This window comes from Suncus etruscus, chromosome 10 (assembly GCF_024139225.1).
Source record: "Suncus etruscus isolate mSunEtr1 chromosome 10, mSunEtr1.pri.cur, whole genome shotgun sequence".
In the NCBI taxonomy this organism is placed as follows: Eukaryota; Metazoa; Chordata; class Mammalia; order Eulipotyphla; family Soricidae; genus Suncus; species Suncus etruscus.
Window position 1 is genome coordinate 52,455,784 of NC_064857.1, and position 17,925 is coordinate 52,473,708.

Consider the following 17,925-nt stretch of genomic DNA (forward strand, 5'->3'; position numbering starts at 1 on the left):
ACATTGGCTGGGGTGGGGGCAAATAATGGGGTTGGGGGGGAAGGAGTAATGATGAGATTATGGCAAGAGGTGGATCTGGCTCTGAGCAGCTGGTAGGCTTCACTCATTGCTACTGGCTCTTTCCCTTTCAGTGCTGTGACTTTACTTTTTTGATCTTCAGCTTCTTCCACCCTGTCTACTCACTGCCTGCTGCCTACTCAGTCCAATTTTCCCCTTTCCACTGTCTACTGCCCAGTTTCATTGTTCTGATGACTCTAGACCTGGGCTCTTGTGCGTGCCCAGGGCATTGAGTTAAGTGTTGAAAACTTCTGTCCACCAATGAGATTTTTCTTGGTTTTTTTTTGTTTTTGTTTTTGTTTTGTTTTTTTGAGGGGTGGGATGTGGGGTGGGGATTTGAGAGGCCACACCTGGCAATGGTCAGGGGCTATTAGCTTCTAGCTTTGAGTTCTGGAGGTACACTTTGGGCTTTGGGAGCTAAATGCGGTGCCAGTGATTAAATCGGGGTGAGTTGCATGAGAGGCCAGAGCACTTGCCCCTGTTTTATCCCTCTGGCACAACATATTTTCATTTATTTGTGATACTGAGGTAGAATTGAGACTTCAGAAGGTCAATCCTGTGCCTGAGGCCTCTTGGAGCCAGTAGCGTCAGATCCTGGGTAAGTTCATGACCAGGCCTTGGAGGAACAGTTAAGAATGAGGTGGGAAAGCGGGGTTGAGTGCAAGAGTCAGAACAAGCCCTCTGGGAGCAGTGTCAGGGAGAGCTTGTTTACTGTAGTAGGGGCAGGACACTTATCCATGTGCAGCCAGTCAGGTTTAAAGGACTGCCCGTGCTCGGGAAAGTCTTATCTTGGAAATAGGAGGGTTGTCTGGGTCACAAGATGGTGGTGTCTTGTGATGGTGGTCACAAGATGGTTTTGAAATGTCCAGATGTTTTGGAATGTGCAGTTCGGTTGACATGGTCAGGATATGAGAAACAGGGTATGAGGTGTGCTTTCAGGATGCCAGCTTTCTGGTAAGTGCTTATCTCTCCCCTTAGGGAATACCAGGGCTCCTTTCAGCAGGCTTGGCAAGAGCTGCTTAGTCGGGTTTTACTGGCCTCCTTTGGCAGGGCCCATTTCTTCCTCAAGCCATCACACACTCCAGGGATCTGAAAAATAGAACCACATGGACAGCCTCTCCCCTAATAAACCTCCCCTTTCCCCTCCTCTGACCCCCACAGTTTAACATCTTTCCCCTGGGAGAAGCATTCAGGCCCTCTGCTGACTGTGCTTCTGTGCTTCCCAATGGGACTGAGACCGGGCACAGGCTCTAAGTATCCAGGACTTGGCTGGGTGTGCTTGAGAACCTCCTTTGAGAATCCCTGCACAAAAGACAGTTCCTGCCCTGTCTCCCACTTTGGGCTGAGTTTCCCGTAGTGTGCCTTATCTCATTCGTTGCTGAAACCCAGCTACCCAATAAAGGTCCAAAATGATCCAGTTATTCCATTGTCTATTTATCTACCCATCTATCTATCTGGTGATGATCTGCTACCTCTCTCTTAATCTGTCTCTCTCTGGAGATGTATAGATTATATAGTTATCTAAGCATTTATCTAATTGCTAGCTGATTTTTCTATCATCGTTATTTATCTGTCCATCCTCTTATCTATGCACTCTTCTATCCCATCTATGTACCCTTCTCTTCATGAACTCCTTTTGGAGGGCCACCACCAGCTGTGTTCAGGGCTTACTCTTAGCTCTGTGTTCAGGAATCAATCCTGATAGGACTTGATGACCATATGTGGTGCTGGGGATTAAATCTGATTGACTGTGCAAGGCAAGTGCCTTCCCTACTGTTCCATCTCTCCAGCCCCAATATCTATCTACTCTATCCATCCACACACCATTCTTTCATCTATCCATTATCCACTCCTTAATACATTTATAAATCTTTTCATCCATCTACCCATCCACACATCCATCCAGCATTTATCCAATCCATCTGGTTATCTATTATAATCTATGCATCTATATCATTTATTTATCTACCCATCTAATTATCTTATCTACTTATCTGACTAGTTACCTGTGATCATAATTATTTATCTGTGTACCCTTCCATCAGTCTAGTCATCTGCACAGCCATCTGCCGACCCATTCATCCATCCATTCACCAGCCCACTCATCCATCCAATCATTCATTCATCCATCCATTTGTCACCTACTCATCCACCTATTTACCAACTCTCTCATCCATCCATTCATTCAGTAGAGCTCAGTGGAGTGTTTCTCAGAACATTGGAGTTGAGACATGAACCCAGAGTTGGAGAAACTTGAGATCATTTGTCTCTGTGATTTTAGGGGATCTACATTTCAGAGGCCCCCCTCCCTTCTCTAAAATGGAAAGATAGCAAAATCCTGTTTTGGACTGCTTTGTGAAGATTAATGGGTTCGTGTAGGGAAGGAGATAACAGGTCAGGGGTGTGTGCTTCAACTCCCAGCACTGCAGAGCCAGAGCAGCACCATGTTCTGAAGTCCTACTATTGAACTGCCTTGTCTGGTTGGCCATGGTTCTTAGGGAGAGGCCCCTGGGCCCTCTGAGCTCTGCCTGGAAGCCCTCCGAATCATTGTTTAAAGTGAATTCATGTAAAGCTACTGCCCAGAGAGTCTGGCATGCTGTAGACCCTCGGAGTTCTCGCTGCCTTTAGAATCTGAACTGGAAGCTGTGACTGAGGAGGGCTGTAACTTCTCCCACCAACTGACACTGATCCCTGCTGGGCAGAGAGATCAGCCAGCCTACAGTCCCTGCCCTCAGGAGAGTTAGGGGAGGGGGAGGTGGGGAGTTGTGGCCCACCCATGATCTTAAGAGTTGCTGGCACCCCACCCTCTATTGCTCTCCCCTCACCAAGAGCCCTGGCTAGTCTGGTGAAGACAAATAAGAGGTATCCTCATGCTGTGAGACTTGCAGCCCTCCTGTTCCCTTCCCTCAAGCAGGCAGGCAGTGTCTTGTCTGAGTACCTGAGCCTGGTCCCTCAGAAGGTGGTGTTTCTGGGTTGGATTCCTGAGAAGCAGCTCAGACAGGGAAGGGAATGAACCCCGAAGCCAGCCAGCCTGGCCTCCAGCTCTGGCGCTGCCACAAGACCTAGCAAATCTGTTATCCCTTCTTTGCTTCTGTTTCTTCATCTGTAAATGGATAAAACATGTGGATACCATATGAAGGGTCATGGAGCTGATTCCATGGACCCCCAGAGACGAGCGCTTGCAGAGCTTGGCAGGCCAAGTGTGGTGGTGATGGACATGCATAGCTCAGGAGCCCTTCTCCAGTTGGTTCCATGTGGGACTGCTGGCAGGCACAGTGCAGAGGTGGGCGGGGAATGGGGACAGCTCAGCGGTCCAAAACCCGACTGGGTCCACTTAGGCTTCCAGAACAAAACATGGACTCCCTGCTTCCGAGCACTGATTACATCCCAGGACATCCCGACTAGGCACCAACGACTCTTGGGGGCTCTCTCTTCCTGTGGCCGCCTTCTTGGTGGAGTGTGCAAGGCAGGGAGACCAGCAATCTGTCTATTCACAAAGACACAGACACCACAAGGAGCCCTGCCCCATGGCCTTGTCTAATTCCCTCCCAACTTTCTTCTAGCAAATACCATGCTTTGGAGGTGCAGGCTGCAGTAGGTAAATTGGGGGCACTCCAGCATGTGATTGATCTCAGGCACCTGGGAAGGGTAAAGAGTGACCACTACGGTTAAGGGTCTGTGCCATGAGAGACTGAGTCCCTGAGGATTCAGGGCTGGATGGAAGATGCAAGGGAAATCGCTGTGGATGGGGCAGCGTGCACCCACAGGGGAGGAGCATAGGCAGTAGGCGGAGGATCAGGAAATGGCAGGGGTTGGGCAGACGTGGACATTGATCTGATGGATGATCCTTCTAAGACCCTGGCTTTGTGGCACTGCCCCTGTGTGCACAGGAGCTGCAGGAGCTGGAGAGGAAGTTGGAGGACAAACTGGCACTGCAGGAGGCGGCCAGACTGCAGCATTGGGCGACTGAGGCACCCTGGCTCCTGGTGGCTCCAGAGGGGCTGGATTCCGAGAGGCAAGTGTCGGCCACCCTGCAGCGAGCCCTGAGTCAACGTCCCAAGCTGCTGAAGCAGCAGCAGCAGAGGTGAGGTTCCGGTACACCCCCGCCCGAAACTCCAGCCCTGCTCCTATGAGAGCCAGCACCATTTCTTCCTCACTTCTTTCCTGTTACTGTCCCCCCCTCCCACATCATTGTGGTTTTACTGAACAGCCTAGTTTTGGGGGCTACAGGGCTGGGTCTCCCAGCTGTTAGGTCACACCCAGGGATAGTTTAGGAGCTGCCCTAGTGCTGTGCTCAGAAGTGACCACTGATGGTGCGGGGGACACTTGCAGTGTCAGTGCGAATGGAGAAGGGATCAGCCATGTGGCTGGCCAAGTGCAAGGCAAGGCCTTCACCGCTGCACACTCTCTCCAGTCCCCAAAAATCTTATTGTAAAACTCTGTTTTGGGGGGACCACTGTGCACTGTCAAGCCTTAGAGCTCAGCTCCACCCTTTGAACCATGCTGGTAGCCCTGGCCCTTAATTTCTTTTCTAAAAAATGTCAGGGATGCACAGGAACTTAGGAAAATGGCTCAGGAGGCCAGAACGTCCGCCCTCCACTCAGCCCCAACCTATCATCGGTAATTGCAGCCTCTCTCAATCCCTGGTGTCCATGCTGGTCCTTTGGCAGATGTCACCAGTATACATAGGACGGCCTGTGACCCGCCTTCCTAGAGTCACAAAGCTGGCAGCACCCTGACTTTTGATTTTCAGTGATCCAGGAATTAGCTGTTGGCCCTGATGTGAGCACTTTGAACAGCACTGTAACTTCCTGCTGGGAGTAGAATGTTGAGGCACAAACCCTATACCCAGTGTGACCCTGTTTTCGAAACACACCGCAGATTAATGGGGCAGGGGAGGATAGACTGATTGTTCTGGGGCATTTCTGCAGAAACAAACAGTCAGGCTGCTCTGACCCAGGAAGGAGGGGGGTTTCTGGCTCTAGACCAGGAGTTTAGTGGGTGCAGAACCCTAATGTACACCTAGCTTCCCATGAGGAAGTGCTGCTAGCACTGTGTCTGCACAGTGTTGGCACTGGCTTTAATGGGGGAGCTTCAGGTGGGGTTCCGAAGGGGTCCTCGGGTGAAAAGGGGCCACTAGTCTTGGGTCACAACCAACCCTGAGGAGTGGCTCTGCTCAGTTTCCATCTCACGGTGCCAGATGTGGACCTGCTGAGGGAACTAGGCCAGCTCCTGGCTCTCTGAGCAATTTGATTTGTACCTCATTGTTACTTGAAGGTGTTCTCTGGGAGACCCTGTCCCCAGGAACTGGCCTCACAGAGCTCTCCTCATGTTCCTTCCAGCCTTCAAGCAGAACATCAGGCCAGTATTGTTCTGGAAGATTCTCTGGAGAAGATGGAGACAGAAGCCCTCATCAGTCTGTCCAGTCAGGTGAGAGCCATCCGCAAATTATTTATGTGATCTGGGAGCCTCAGCCCCTACTCCCAGCCCAGCTGGTGCATTCTGGGGGTGCCCCAGGCAAACCCTCTTCTTGCCCAAGAGTCGTGCACTCAGAGGAATTAAGATACAGGCTGTTATAGCTTCTTTGGTGGGCTTGGGCATGGTGGGCTTTATTTGGGCACAGGGGAAGCTTGACTCATGGAGGTACGGGAGTCAGGGCTTCTGCGCTGATGCGTTTCTTTGTGGCTCTGTGATCTGGAACAGTGGAGGCACATCCAAGTTGTCCAGTCTCTCTCTCTCCTTGGGCCTGGACGGAAGCCGTGAGGTGGTGTTCCACTTTCTCAGCATTCACCCCCTCCAGGAGCTGAGGCTGACATCCTACCTGTCCAAGCTGAGCCTGGTACCCCCGGGTGTGCTGCTTCGGCTTCTGAGCCTGGCTCTGCCTTCAGCCTCGCAGCCTGAGTTGCTGGCCGTGCTGGACTCCTTCGGCCAGAAACATCCTGACCTCATGGTGGAGGGTGACAGCAGAGAGCCGGCCGACGCGGGCAGGCAGGGGTGAGTGCAGGTGCAGTCCCTTTGGACATTGAGGGTCACAGAGGACAAGGGCAGCAGGGCACCCTCATGTCCCCAGTGCACATTGCTTGGTCCCTGTGCAATGGATAATTGGTTACAACCAGGGCTTCCTCATTAGGTCAGAAAGGCTGCTGAGTCTAGATCTCGCCTCTGGGTTTATTTTTCCAAGTTGAATATGAAGAACATTTATTATTTTTAGCCTGTAAATGTGTCATCTACACATGCAAGAGAAAGTGCAAAAAATGCATAAAGTGGGGCCGGAGAGATAGCATGGAGGTGGGGCATTTGCCTTGCATGCAAAAGGACGGTGACTGGAATCCTGTCATCTCATATGGTCCCCCGAGCCTGCCAGGAGCGATTTCTGAGCATAGAGCCAGGAGTAATCCCTGGGCACTGCCAGGTGTGACCCGACGCCCCCCCCCAAAAAAAAAGAAATGCATAAAGGGGAAAAGAGAATAGAAAGGAAATGTTAGCAGTTCTGCCAACCAGAGAAAATTGACCTTCCCTTGTTTCCAAATTTGGCTTCTTTGCTAAGATCAGATTCAGTAAGAGCTGAGTAGTGTCCAGGCTTGGGTTGGCAACATTAGGAAAGCCAGGTTGGGGGCTCCCTCTTGGGGTCTGTCCTTCTCTGCTCCAGATGAACTCAGGATAGAGCCGGCCCAGCAGGGGTCCCCACCCCGATAGACCAAGCCTGTGAGGTTGCCAGAACAGATATGGGGCATCTCAGCAACAGTCTGTCTTAACTAGATATGAGCCAAGGAACAGCCTTTCCCCTTTCCAGAAAATTCCAAGTTTCCTTCTGCCCAAGTGACATTAGCTATTACTTGTATGTGCCTCTTATATCTGGGGGATCCCCATAAAATGTTGACTTTGTCTTGACCAGGACAGAGAGGGTGCTTGGTCAAGCCCACATAGTATGAAAAAACTAAAAATAAAAATTGTTTTTACAAACATTAAGTGTTTCTCCCACCAACCTATATATATATATATATGCTATAGAGGGACAGAGCTCTCCCGTGCTTTCTGGGTAGGAGCATTGCTTGGAGAGTTTATTCCATCTTGCTTTTTCCTTTTTGGGGAGGGTGGTCACACCTGCCTGTGCTCAGGGTTCTTTCCTGATTCTTGTTTCTGGTGGTGCTTGGAGGACCCTCAGTGGTACCTGAGATAGTGCTGGGAATGACATATACAAGATGAGCGCTTTGCCCTGTACTATCTCTCTATCACCCCACTCTTTTTTTTTTTTTTTCATTCAAGTTGTCTTGGTTTATAGCATTTGAGGTGTTCGGCTTTGTACTTGGTTCAATATCTAACTGCCCCCGTCTGCCTTTCCTGCCAGCAGGAAGCAGGGGAGCTGGTGGCAAGGCTTAGAGAGCAGACTTCGGGGAGAGCTGCTAAGCAGAGGGACAGAGAGAATGCAGTGGGCGCACCAGCAAAAGCAAAGGTAAGGATAGGCCTGTGGGAGGCAATGGAGGCCTGGGTGGGGGGGTGGGTAGGCGAGGAACCTCAGATATAAGCTGGGCAGTGAAGGTGAGTTGGGGGTTGTTCTCACATCATTGGAATGATCCATTGTGTTTTTTGGGTGGGCACACCCTAAGGTATGTGGGACATCTATGGAATGCTGGGGATTGAACCTGGGTCTGCTGTGTGCAAGGCAAACGCCCACCCTGCTGTGCTGATGCTCCAGCCCATGACTACCATTTTAACTGTGCTCTGGAGAGGAATTCCTTCAGGCACACTCTCTCCAATGGGAAGATTCCCCAATAGGAAACTCAGTTCCCAGTAGAGTGAAGGTGGAGGAGGCCAAAGTAACCGTTGAGGGATTCTCTCAACCCCACACATCCAGCCTTGCCAGGGCCCATGCGTTACTCATTCCTTTCTTCTTGGTTTTTGGGTCACTCCTGGCCTATGCACTCAGGAATCAGTCCTGGTTGGGCTCAAGAGACCATATGGGATGCTGAGATCCAACCCGGGATGACTTCATGCAAAGCAAATGCTCTCCCTGCTTCAAACCCCCATTCTGCTGTTTCTTGCAGCAGGAAGAGAGGCTAGATCCCTCTCAGCCTGTGGGAGCTGTAGATAGGGGTGGGAGCCCCAGGCTGCCCATTGAGTCTTCCCACCTGATTGATTCTTCCTCCTAGGTGAGATGTCTCAGGTCAAGGTCATTTTGTGATTTCAAAAGTGCCTTACTTAGGGGCTGGAGAGGTGGCACTAGAGGTAAAGTGTGCCTTTCAAGCGCTAGCCAAGGAAGAACCTCTGTTCGATCCCCCGGCGTCCCATATGGTCCCCCCAAGCCAGGGGCAATTTCTGAGCGCTTAGCCAGGAGTAACCCCGAGCATCAAATGGGTGTGCCCCCCCCCCAAAAAAAAAAAAAAAGAAAAGAAAAAGTGCCTTACTTAGCTGACTGCACTGTTCCCATGTCTATGATCAGAGTCTGGAGAGCAAATTGAGTAGCCCAGCAATCATACTGGGAGGAAGTATAGGTCAGGCTAAGGATGGTGGGTTCTTCTGGAGAAACGAAGGCCTGACCCCATATGTGGAGGGAACTAGGGATATTCAGAGGTGGCAGTGGGACAGGAGGCTGGTCTGTCTCTGTGCCCAGCCTCACTGGGGTAACTTGCCAAGAGGCCCCAGGGATGATGGTGGAAGTGGGGAGCCCATTGCTCAGAGCTGGGGTCACAGACTCCCTGTGCTACAGGAACCAGGCATATATGGGGACCTACCAGCCACTTCTCTCCCAAAGGGCACAGAAGAGCCTATCTGACCTCTGTGGCCTTGTCCTGCTCTGTTGAGTCTCTGTGAGACTCACAGGATGACAATGGGCAGTGGAGGTGGCCATCCTTGAGAGCAGCTGGGCTCCCAGCAGCCCCTCTGTGGCACATGTCAAATTGGGCCCTTTTGGGGGCCAGAGTGATAGCACAGCAGGGAAGGTATTTGCTTTGCAGATGTCCAACCCGGGTTTGATCCCTGGCATCCCCTGTGGTCCTCCAAACATTGCCAGAAGTGACCCCTGAGCATAGCTGAGTGTGGCCCTTAAGCCAAAATCAAACAGAAAAATATGGTCCCTTTCTGTCTCACACACACGTTGTCTGAGTCATGCTGCATGGGGGACAGACTTCATCAACTGCTACCCAAGAGGCCAAGGGACAGGGACTCCTGCTGGCTTTGCAGTTGGCTGCAAGAATTACTGGGGGAGCAGTGGTGCCTACACCCAAGTATGAAGTCTCTCTAGAAGCTGTAGTCACATCATCCTGCCCGCAGCACACCCTGGCTCTTCCCCAAAGAGGAGCCCAGGCCCTCTGTGAGGTGTCCCCGGGGAGGTAACTCCAAGGTCAGAGCATGCACCTGGGATGTGCACACACACACACACACACACACACACACACACACACACACACACACACACACACACACACACACACCCTCTGAGCACCGCTGAGAAGGGCTCTGAAATCAAATAGAAACTTTATTTAATTTTTGGGCTGCAGCTCTTGCACAGCAGGGAGTGTCCTTGCCTTGAACATGGTTGACCCAGGTTCAATCCTTGATATTCATATGATCCTCCGAACACCACCAGGAGTGATCCCTGAGTGCAGAGCCAGGAGGAAGCCCTGAGCAATGCCAGTGTGGCCCCACAAAAAACGGGTACCTGAAAACAGCCCTGTTGGAGTTCAAGGAGCTGAGTGGGGAGTCTTAGAGAACCTCACCGGGGGCTCTGCCCACAGTGCGGAAGCTCACACATTCCCATCTCCCCGTAGCATACTGGACAGGCCCTGTGCCCCCCTGGCTAACCGCGCTGTGTTCTCGGGTCCGGGCAACTGGCCCCACCTAGCCCTGGAGCCCCTTGGCGAAGCGGCCCCTGTGGCCATCATGGCGGCAGAGGCTGTGGATATCCTGAATACGGGCGAGAGGCTTTTCATCTTCAGGAGCCCGACGGAGCCTGAGTTCTCACTTCGTGGCTCTGCCCGGAAGAAGAAGAAGAATTTTCTCAATGCCAAGAAGGTTGCTCGGGCCCTGGGCCTGGACTGGCCAGTACAGCTCAGCACAGGCTGAGATGCAGTGTGTGCTGCTGCGTGTGTGCATATGTGTGAATGCCTGTGTAGACATGAGAGTGTGTGTACCTGTGTGTGGTTGTGAACGCAGGCTTGGGTGTGCATTTGAGTGTGTGTGCATATGTGAAGTGCATAGCTGGTAGATCCCATCGGCACAGGCAGAAGAGACAGAAGACCTGAGCCTGCACCCCACACCTTTGGGGGCTCCAAAGACCTCCCAGAGGCTCCACTCTTGGTATCAGCAGGAAGAATCAGCTGCGCCACTGAGGACTGGTCCCTTTGTAATCACTCGCTCGCATCTTGAAGTGACTCCGCCAGGCAGACAGGCTTTGACCTTGCACATGTCATCCTGTCTCCTGTCCTGTGTGTGTCCAGGAACCTTTCCAGAATAAACACCTGAGCTGGAGCCTGCCCCACACAGCCCATTCATGTTGAGTGGCCTCTGCAGGGGCCAGATTGGTCTTATGGACAGCCTATCAGGATAACATGCCAGCCAGAGGGGCGCGAAGACTGTTCTGTTCTGTAGGGAAGAAATTCCACTGTGGGGGGAGGAGGAGGAGGAGGAGGAATTGGAGGAGGAAGAGGAGAAGGGAGTGTCTTCAGTGACACCCCAGCAAGGCAGGTGCTTCCCCGCTTCAGTCACAAAATGTAAATACATCTTTACAGTCTTGTTAGGCAAAAAAATGCAAATGACAAGAAATCATACCTTTCTGTTATCGGTTCATGTTATAGCTCCACAAGGAATCTGAGTCAGACAGCCAGAAGCTCTTGCAAATATTGTGCATAACCAACGTGCTTCCATAGAACACAGGAACATAAAATAAATCTTAAGAAAAGTTTAACAACATTTCTTAATTCAGTGAAAAGGCAGATCAACCAAATGTACTAGTACAGCAAAACACATTCTTAGAAAGGAATATCTAGCATAAGATGTATGCATTGGGGCCGGAGAGATAGCATGGAGGTAAGGCGTTTGCCTTTCATGCAGGAGGTCATCGGTTCGAATCCCGGCGTCCCATATGGTCCCCTGTGCCTGCCAGGAGCAATTTCTGAGCCTGGAGCCAGGAATAACCCCTGAGCACTGCTGGGTGTGACCCAAAAACCACAAAAAAAAAAAAAAATGTATGCATTGGGAAAAGTAAAATATCTAAAACAATCTAGAATAATAACAAATAATTTAGGGCCAGAGAGCTAGTACAGGCGGTAAGGACCTTGCCTTGCATGCAGCTGGTTCAGGTTTAATTCCTGGCACCACACTGGGTCCCCTGAACCATGCCTTGAGCACAACTGGGTGTAGAGCACATTTTCCACCCAAACCAGTCATTTAAACCAATATGACTCCATGGTGGCAAATGGTTCCCTCCCCACAATATTCTAGTGTGGCCACAGATAAAAATTGCTTAAGTGGGGGCATGACAACCAGAAATTAGAGGTCCAACTAATAGGATGTGGGGGCTACAGGAAGAACACAGAATGAGGAGGTCATCTTCTCACAGGTGGAAGAAACTAAGTGTTCACACTATGAGACGGGAGAATGGAGGGAAGCCATGGGGAAGAGCTAGATTTGGGGCCCTCTGTTGCCATGATGGACTGTGGAGTCCTCACTAAGTCCTTAAGTGTCTTTCCCACTCCTTTCACTCATCTTGTGAGGTGTGTATGTTGTTTCTTGAGATGTTGGGGAGATGATGCCTGACAGCCCTAGGGACTGGGTGAGCCTCTGAATGGGATGCCTACAAGGGAAAATGACAAAACCAAAGCGTGGCTGAACCAGGATGGGTAGGGGAAAGAATGTGCAGGTGCAGGAAGGGAGACAAGCACTCGAACCCTAGGGAACTTTCTCGCCAGCTTGAGCATTGGAAGCTCCAGGACATGGGAGGGTCAGGCCCTTTCTTTCAGTGGGACTTTCAGGAGGTCACTGCTGGCCCCACAGGTCCCTCCATGCACGACTTCATCTCCCACTCAAAGGCACCACACTGGAACCAACTGAAGCGACCTGCCCAACCTGGCTCCATCTTCCTGATGAAGCAGCCTAGACCTTTCTGGGCTGGGTTTTAGGGGGACAAGGGAATTGTGAGAAATTTTGCAGGAGTGACTAAAGAAGGGGCTGAGATTCGACTCTTAGCAAGGTCAGGTGGGGGCTGCTCAAATGAAAGTGGGGGCAACCTTGCATAATTGTGGAGGGTGGGAAATATCCATCAATAGCACCAAACCCTCATGGAAGGGCAGTTACAGAAGATGGGCTGGTCTGGCCGGGCCCAGCACACAGATGCAGGCAGCTCAGCCATGCTCCCTGCTCCTTGATGTGTTCCCAGGATCAGCGGACACCTCTGCCTCTGTGTTTGGGCTCCATTTTTCCAAATTCTTCCTCAAGAGGTGAGGTAGGAATAGGGAATTGAGGGACTACGGGAGGCACATTCATTGCTTTGGGAGTTCAGAGGTAAAGGTCAGAGATAAAGGTGACAGTCTCCATCTGGGCCACATTTTATAAACCAGACAGGCTGGTCTGCCCACCACCAAATGACATTTCCCCGACAACCTTGCAAAAGAGGTGGTGGGGTTGAGGGTGATGGAACCCCAGAGGCAGAAGTGGGAAACAGACCCAGAAAGGGCCAGACTTGTTTTAGGTAGTGGTGAGGGGAACTGGCTGGGCAGGCCCCCCAGTGTGATCTCTTTCTGCATCTGCTGCATGGTATCCGGGCGGAGTGCATAGCTTGCCCTTAGCTACTGCAGCCGTGTGAGCGGGCATGGATCAGAAGGTTGTTGTTGTGGCCGTCCGGCAGTTTGCTCTAGGTCTGGCTGCTCCCGTAGCCCTCGGCGTTCAGGAGCTGGCCGCCAGCTTCCTGCTGTGGTCTCAGCCTGCAACCAACACAGCACAGACCCTTGTTAGCCAAGCCAAGGACGCGACTGGGCATAGTGGGGCATGCTGGAGAGGTGCCCAGGGCAAGCAGGCTGAACGAGGAGGCACACCAGCACCAGCATCCAGGGGTTAGAGGTTCGCAGGTGGAAGTACAGGGGCAAGAGTGCTAGGGGCTACAGCTCAGTCTTGGCCTGTGGAGCCCTGATCTGGGACATGCACACATATACTACATGCACATCTGCATGTACATATGCAGGCACACGCTCCCTTCTGCTCTCTGCAAAGTAAGCAGTGGGGCTGCTGGCTGAGGCTCCTGGCCAAATTTTCTGGCAATCATTCATGCTGTTGGCTGAGTTTCCCTGGTGCAAGTAAAGGAGACAAGTTCCACTCGAAATGTATTCAAGTATGGAAGGTTCCACAGTCTGACTGCCAGATGAGGAGGACAGAGAACTTCTGGCCAGAGGTACTCATCAGGCACACACAAGGTCCCGGGACTGAGCTGCAGGGAAGTGCAGGGTTTATGCCCTCACACAGTACAAAGCAGGTGTGTGTGTGTGTGTGTGCGTGCGTGCGTGCACGTGCGTGCATGAGTGTGTGCTTGAGTGCATGGAATAGGTGGTGAGGAAGTTTTGTTTTTATTGCAGTTTCAGTACTGAGCAAGTCCTTGGGGGTGACACTGAGATGTCCACATTGTGTTTTTCTATTTTCGTTTTGGGCCACGTGCAGCAGTGCTCAGGGCTCACTCCTGGTTCTGTGTTCAGGAATTACTCTTGGCAGGGCTCAAGGGAAACATATGTGGTGCCAGGAACTAAACCTGATTTTGGTTGGCTGCAGCAAAAGAGTCCTGCTCCCTGAACTACCTCTCTGACTTCACTGCACTGAGTGTGCAGAATACCATGAACTTGTTGGCCAAAATCTGGAAACAACCCAAGTGCCCATGAAAACTGATTCATATACACAATTGAGTGAGTAGAACTCGGCTGTAAGCAAAGACACAATTGTGCAATTTGCTGCTATGTGGATGGGTCTGGAGAGTCTCATGCTGAATGAAATTAGTCATTAGAAAATTAGAAGGAGGGATAGAAACAGAATGATCTCCCTCATATGATTTCTATCAGCTTATTTATTTATTCACATAATTTTTTTTTTTTTGGTTTTTTGGGTCACACCCGGCGTGCTCAGGGGTTACTCCTGGCTGTCTGCTCAGAAATAGCTCCCGGCAGGCACAGGGAACCATATGGGACACCGGGATTCGAACCAACCACCTTTGGTCCTGGATTGGCTGCTTGCAAGGCAAACGCTGCTGTGCTATCTCTCCGGGCCCTTATTCACATAATTACTTGCCAGTTTACCCTACTCACATATCTTTGCACCCACCCAGCTATTCTCCACATATCCATTCACTTTCCTATCCATCTACGTACCTTTCATTCACCCACCCATCCATTCCATTCATTCACTTGTTAATATATCCATCCTCCCATCCACCCACCCATCCATCATCCATCTCTCCACCCATCCATTCATCCATCTATCATTCCTCCATCTGTCATCCATCAACCCATTATTCATCTATGCACTTTCCATTCTCTTTTGGTCCCATTGTTCCACATATCCACTTCCTCATTCACCTTCACATTTACTGACACTTCCCTTCTACTCCTGTACTATCTTCCCTCTACCTATCTTTCCATTCACCATCACACTTCTGAGGCTGTCTATTCATCCACACCTCCCTGCATCACACCTCTGTCCACCCCCCTCTCCCCATATCTGTTCCTCCACTCATCTCAGGTTCGCAAGTTGAAGAATAGAGGCAAGCAGTGAGCATTTGTGGGGAGAACATGGATACTGGAAACAGTGTGATGTGTTTTTAATAAACTGGGTTTTAATATGGACATTACTTTAATAACTAGAGATTTAGTTCCCATTTGAATTAGCAGTTCCACTTCTTGCAATATATCCCAACGTCCCCAAAACAAAATGGGGAAAAGACAATTGCACCCCTATGTTCCTTGCTACACTACCCACAATTGCCAGAATCTGGAAACAACCCAAGTGTCCAAGAACAGATAAGTGACTAAAGAAACTATGGTACATACACAGTGGGGATATAAGAAAAGATAACGTTATGCAACTTGCTGCTCCATGGAGGGCCCTGGAGAGTCTCATTCTGAGTGAATCTAGTCAGGGGGAGAGAGAGCGACAGAGAACGAACTGGCTCATAGGCAGGATATAAGAAAACATAAGATAGCATGAAGGTAAGGCATTTGCCTTGCATGCAGAAGGACGGTGGTTCGAATCCCAGCATCCCATATGGTTCCCTGAGCCTGCCAGGAACGATTTCTGAGCATAGAGCCAGGAGGAACCCGAGTGCTGTTGAGTGTGACCCCTCCCCCCCAAAAAAAGTGTGATGCCAACATCTGTAAGATTACTATACCCAGGGACCTTTATTACCCCTGTATTAATACCCAATTTAATTGTATTTAATACCTACCTATATAAAAGTAAACTTACAAACAAAAATAGAAAAAAATTTCAAATAGGAAGTAACTGACCCTGAAATCAAGTTTTAAAAATCTAGATAACTAGATTGAATTTTTTCCTGTCACTATAGAAAATGTTACTGAAAATAATGGTTGAAAGCCCCTGTAAGCTAGAGAGACAGAGCACTGAAGCAAAAGGAAATATTGACAATTGAAGCCAACTACTGGGGAGGGATTTTTCTGAAGATGACCTAAAGGATGAGATTTAAACTAAAGAATTATGACAGAAGTAGAGATGGGCTTGTCTTGCAAGCATTGATTCCCTGGCATCCTCTAGCACCACCAGGAGTAATTAATCCCTGAGCACCACTGCATGTGGCCCAAGATCCAAAAAAAAAAAAAAAAAAAAAAAAAAAAATGCAATATATCTGTTCATTACATTTCAAAAAAGGGAAACCACTTTTACTTAACAAGTTCCTTTCAAAAGCTCACTTCGTTTGTTTTGTTTTTATGACAAATCAAGATTGGACTTCTCCTCCACCTGGCCTTTCTTTTTCTCTTCCACACCTGGCCTTGCAAGCACAGGCTACAGATTTGACCCTGCTGCCTATGTGCAACGAGCTCAATCCTGCCGGCTCTAATGTCTGTGCCTGGCCACTCTCTGTGCTCTATGAATCTGACATCCCAGCCACCCCTAGAAGCACAACCAGAAAGTGAAGGTGCTCCACCACTGAAGAGTATAAGAACCACATCTAAGAGGGTGACTTCCAGTGTGGACTTAAGCCAGGTGTAGTTCTGACCCTTGTGGGAGCCACAACTAAATGTAGGTATGAGACATCTGGTCATCACAACACCACCTTAGGAAGGGGAAAAAAGAAAAATAAACACTCTCTAGCAGGGATCTCAAACTCAATTTACCTGGGGGCCGCAGGAGGCAGTCAGGGTGATCCTTGAGTGCAAAGTCAGTAGTAAGCCTTGAACATTGGGGTGTGTGACTCAAACAACTAAAACAAAACAAAACAAGATTCTAGGGCAGGGCCACAAAATGTTGTACAGAGGGCTGTTTGCGGCCTGTGGGCCGTGAGTTTGAGACCCCTGCCTAGGGATGGGGAGGCAGGGTGCACATCTGGCAGTGATCAGGGCTTACTTCTGGCTTTGCACTCAGGAATCACTCCAGGTGAGGCTTGGGGATGTGCGGGGTCCAACCACGGTCAGCCACATGAAGACAAATGTCCTCCACATTCAACTATCACCCTGGTCCCTCAGATCACTTGGGGGCGAGGGGTTCAGGGTACTTACAGTGTATGTGTTGTTGATTGAAGCTGCTTCAGCTGTGTAGAAGGCAAGAGCCTAACATGTGTTCTCTCTTCTGCTCCTAACTAAATATTCTTTTAAAATAATAAGCATTTTAGCTTCACAAAGCAAAGTTTCAGAAAATTCAATGTTTGAACTGGCTTTTAGACTGTGGGGCTGAAACTAGCATGACGTTGTTATTTTATCGGGTGTCCGTGTCCACCCCCATGGACCAGCTATTTTATCGGGTGTCCGTGTCCACCCCCATGGCCAAGCCACCTGACAGAAGCAAAACCCTTCTTCATTGAAGACTGGAGAAAAAGTTGGAAAGGGGGTTGGGAGAGTCTCCCACTCACCTGTATGAGATAGCTCTCAGGACCTCCCCTGCAAACCCCCCCCCCCCCCCAGCTCAGAGGCACAAGAGATCCTAGCCCCCGAGTGCTTCCCCTCGTTCCAGCCACAGTATCAGACCTGGTTTGGGGAAAGGACATGTGGCTAAAAAGAAAGATTAAAAAAAAAAAAGAAAAGCAGATGGGACAGGAGAAATAGCATGGAGATAGGGCATTTGCCTTTCATGCAGGTCATTGGTTTGAATCCTGGCATCCCATGTGGTCCCCTGAGCCTGCCAGGAGCGATTTCTGAGTGTAGAGCCAGGAGTAACCTCTGAGCGTCGCCGGGTGTGATCCAAAAAACAAAACAAAAAAAAAAAAAAGCAAAGCAAAGCAGGGTCCCTCTGAAAACCCTGCTCTGCTGACAGGTGTGAAAGGCTGAGGCTGGATCAAAAAATTGGCGAGGTCAGCACAGAGAGAATCGTAAACTCAGAAATGGCTTCTGACAGGCTTGGGGCCCATAGGTTGGCTGCCTGCAAGGCAAACGCCTTACAGCTGTGCTATTGCTCAGGCCCTGCTTGCAAAGCTTCAAAGGTTCTTTCTGCTTAAGCACCAAAAGTCCCCACTGGTAGTGGATCTTGGGAGGCCAAGAGTCTCTCATGTAGGATATGGGGTTCAGGAACATGAGTGAAGTAATTGTTCAGAAATAGCTCCTGGCAGGCATGGGGACCATATGGGACACTGGGATTCGAACCAACCACCTCAGGTCCTGGATCGGCTGCTTGTAAGGCAATCGCCGCTGTGCTATCTCTCCGGGCCCATATGCATGGTTTGGTTTTTAG

The 17,925-nt window shown here is 50.2% G+C and overlaps 1 protein-coding gene across 1 annotated transcript in view; it reads left to right on the forward strand.

Moving 5' to 3' along the window:
• The window catches only part of EVC2 (EvC ciliary complex subunit 2), a 55,444-nt gene extending 45,077 nt beyond the window's left edge, over window positions 1-10,367 (forward strand). The window contains exons 19-23 of the mRNA XM_049782608.1: window positions 3,948-4,141; window positions 5,400-5,487; window positions 5,858-6,051; window positions 7,409-7,510; window positions 9,825-10,367. Of these exons, the coding sequence (XP_049638565.1) occupies window positions 3,948-4,141; window positions 5,400-5,487; window positions 5,858-6,051; window positions 7,409-7,510; window positions 9,825-10,119 (873 nt within the window). The 3' untranslated portion in view covers window positions 10,120-10,367. The remainder of the gene's footprint in view (window positions 1-3,947; window positions 4,142-5,399; window positions 5,488-5,857; window positions 6,052-7,408; window positions 7,511-9,824) is intronic.
• The last annotated feature ends 7,558 nt before the right edge of the window (window positions 10,368-17,925 follow it).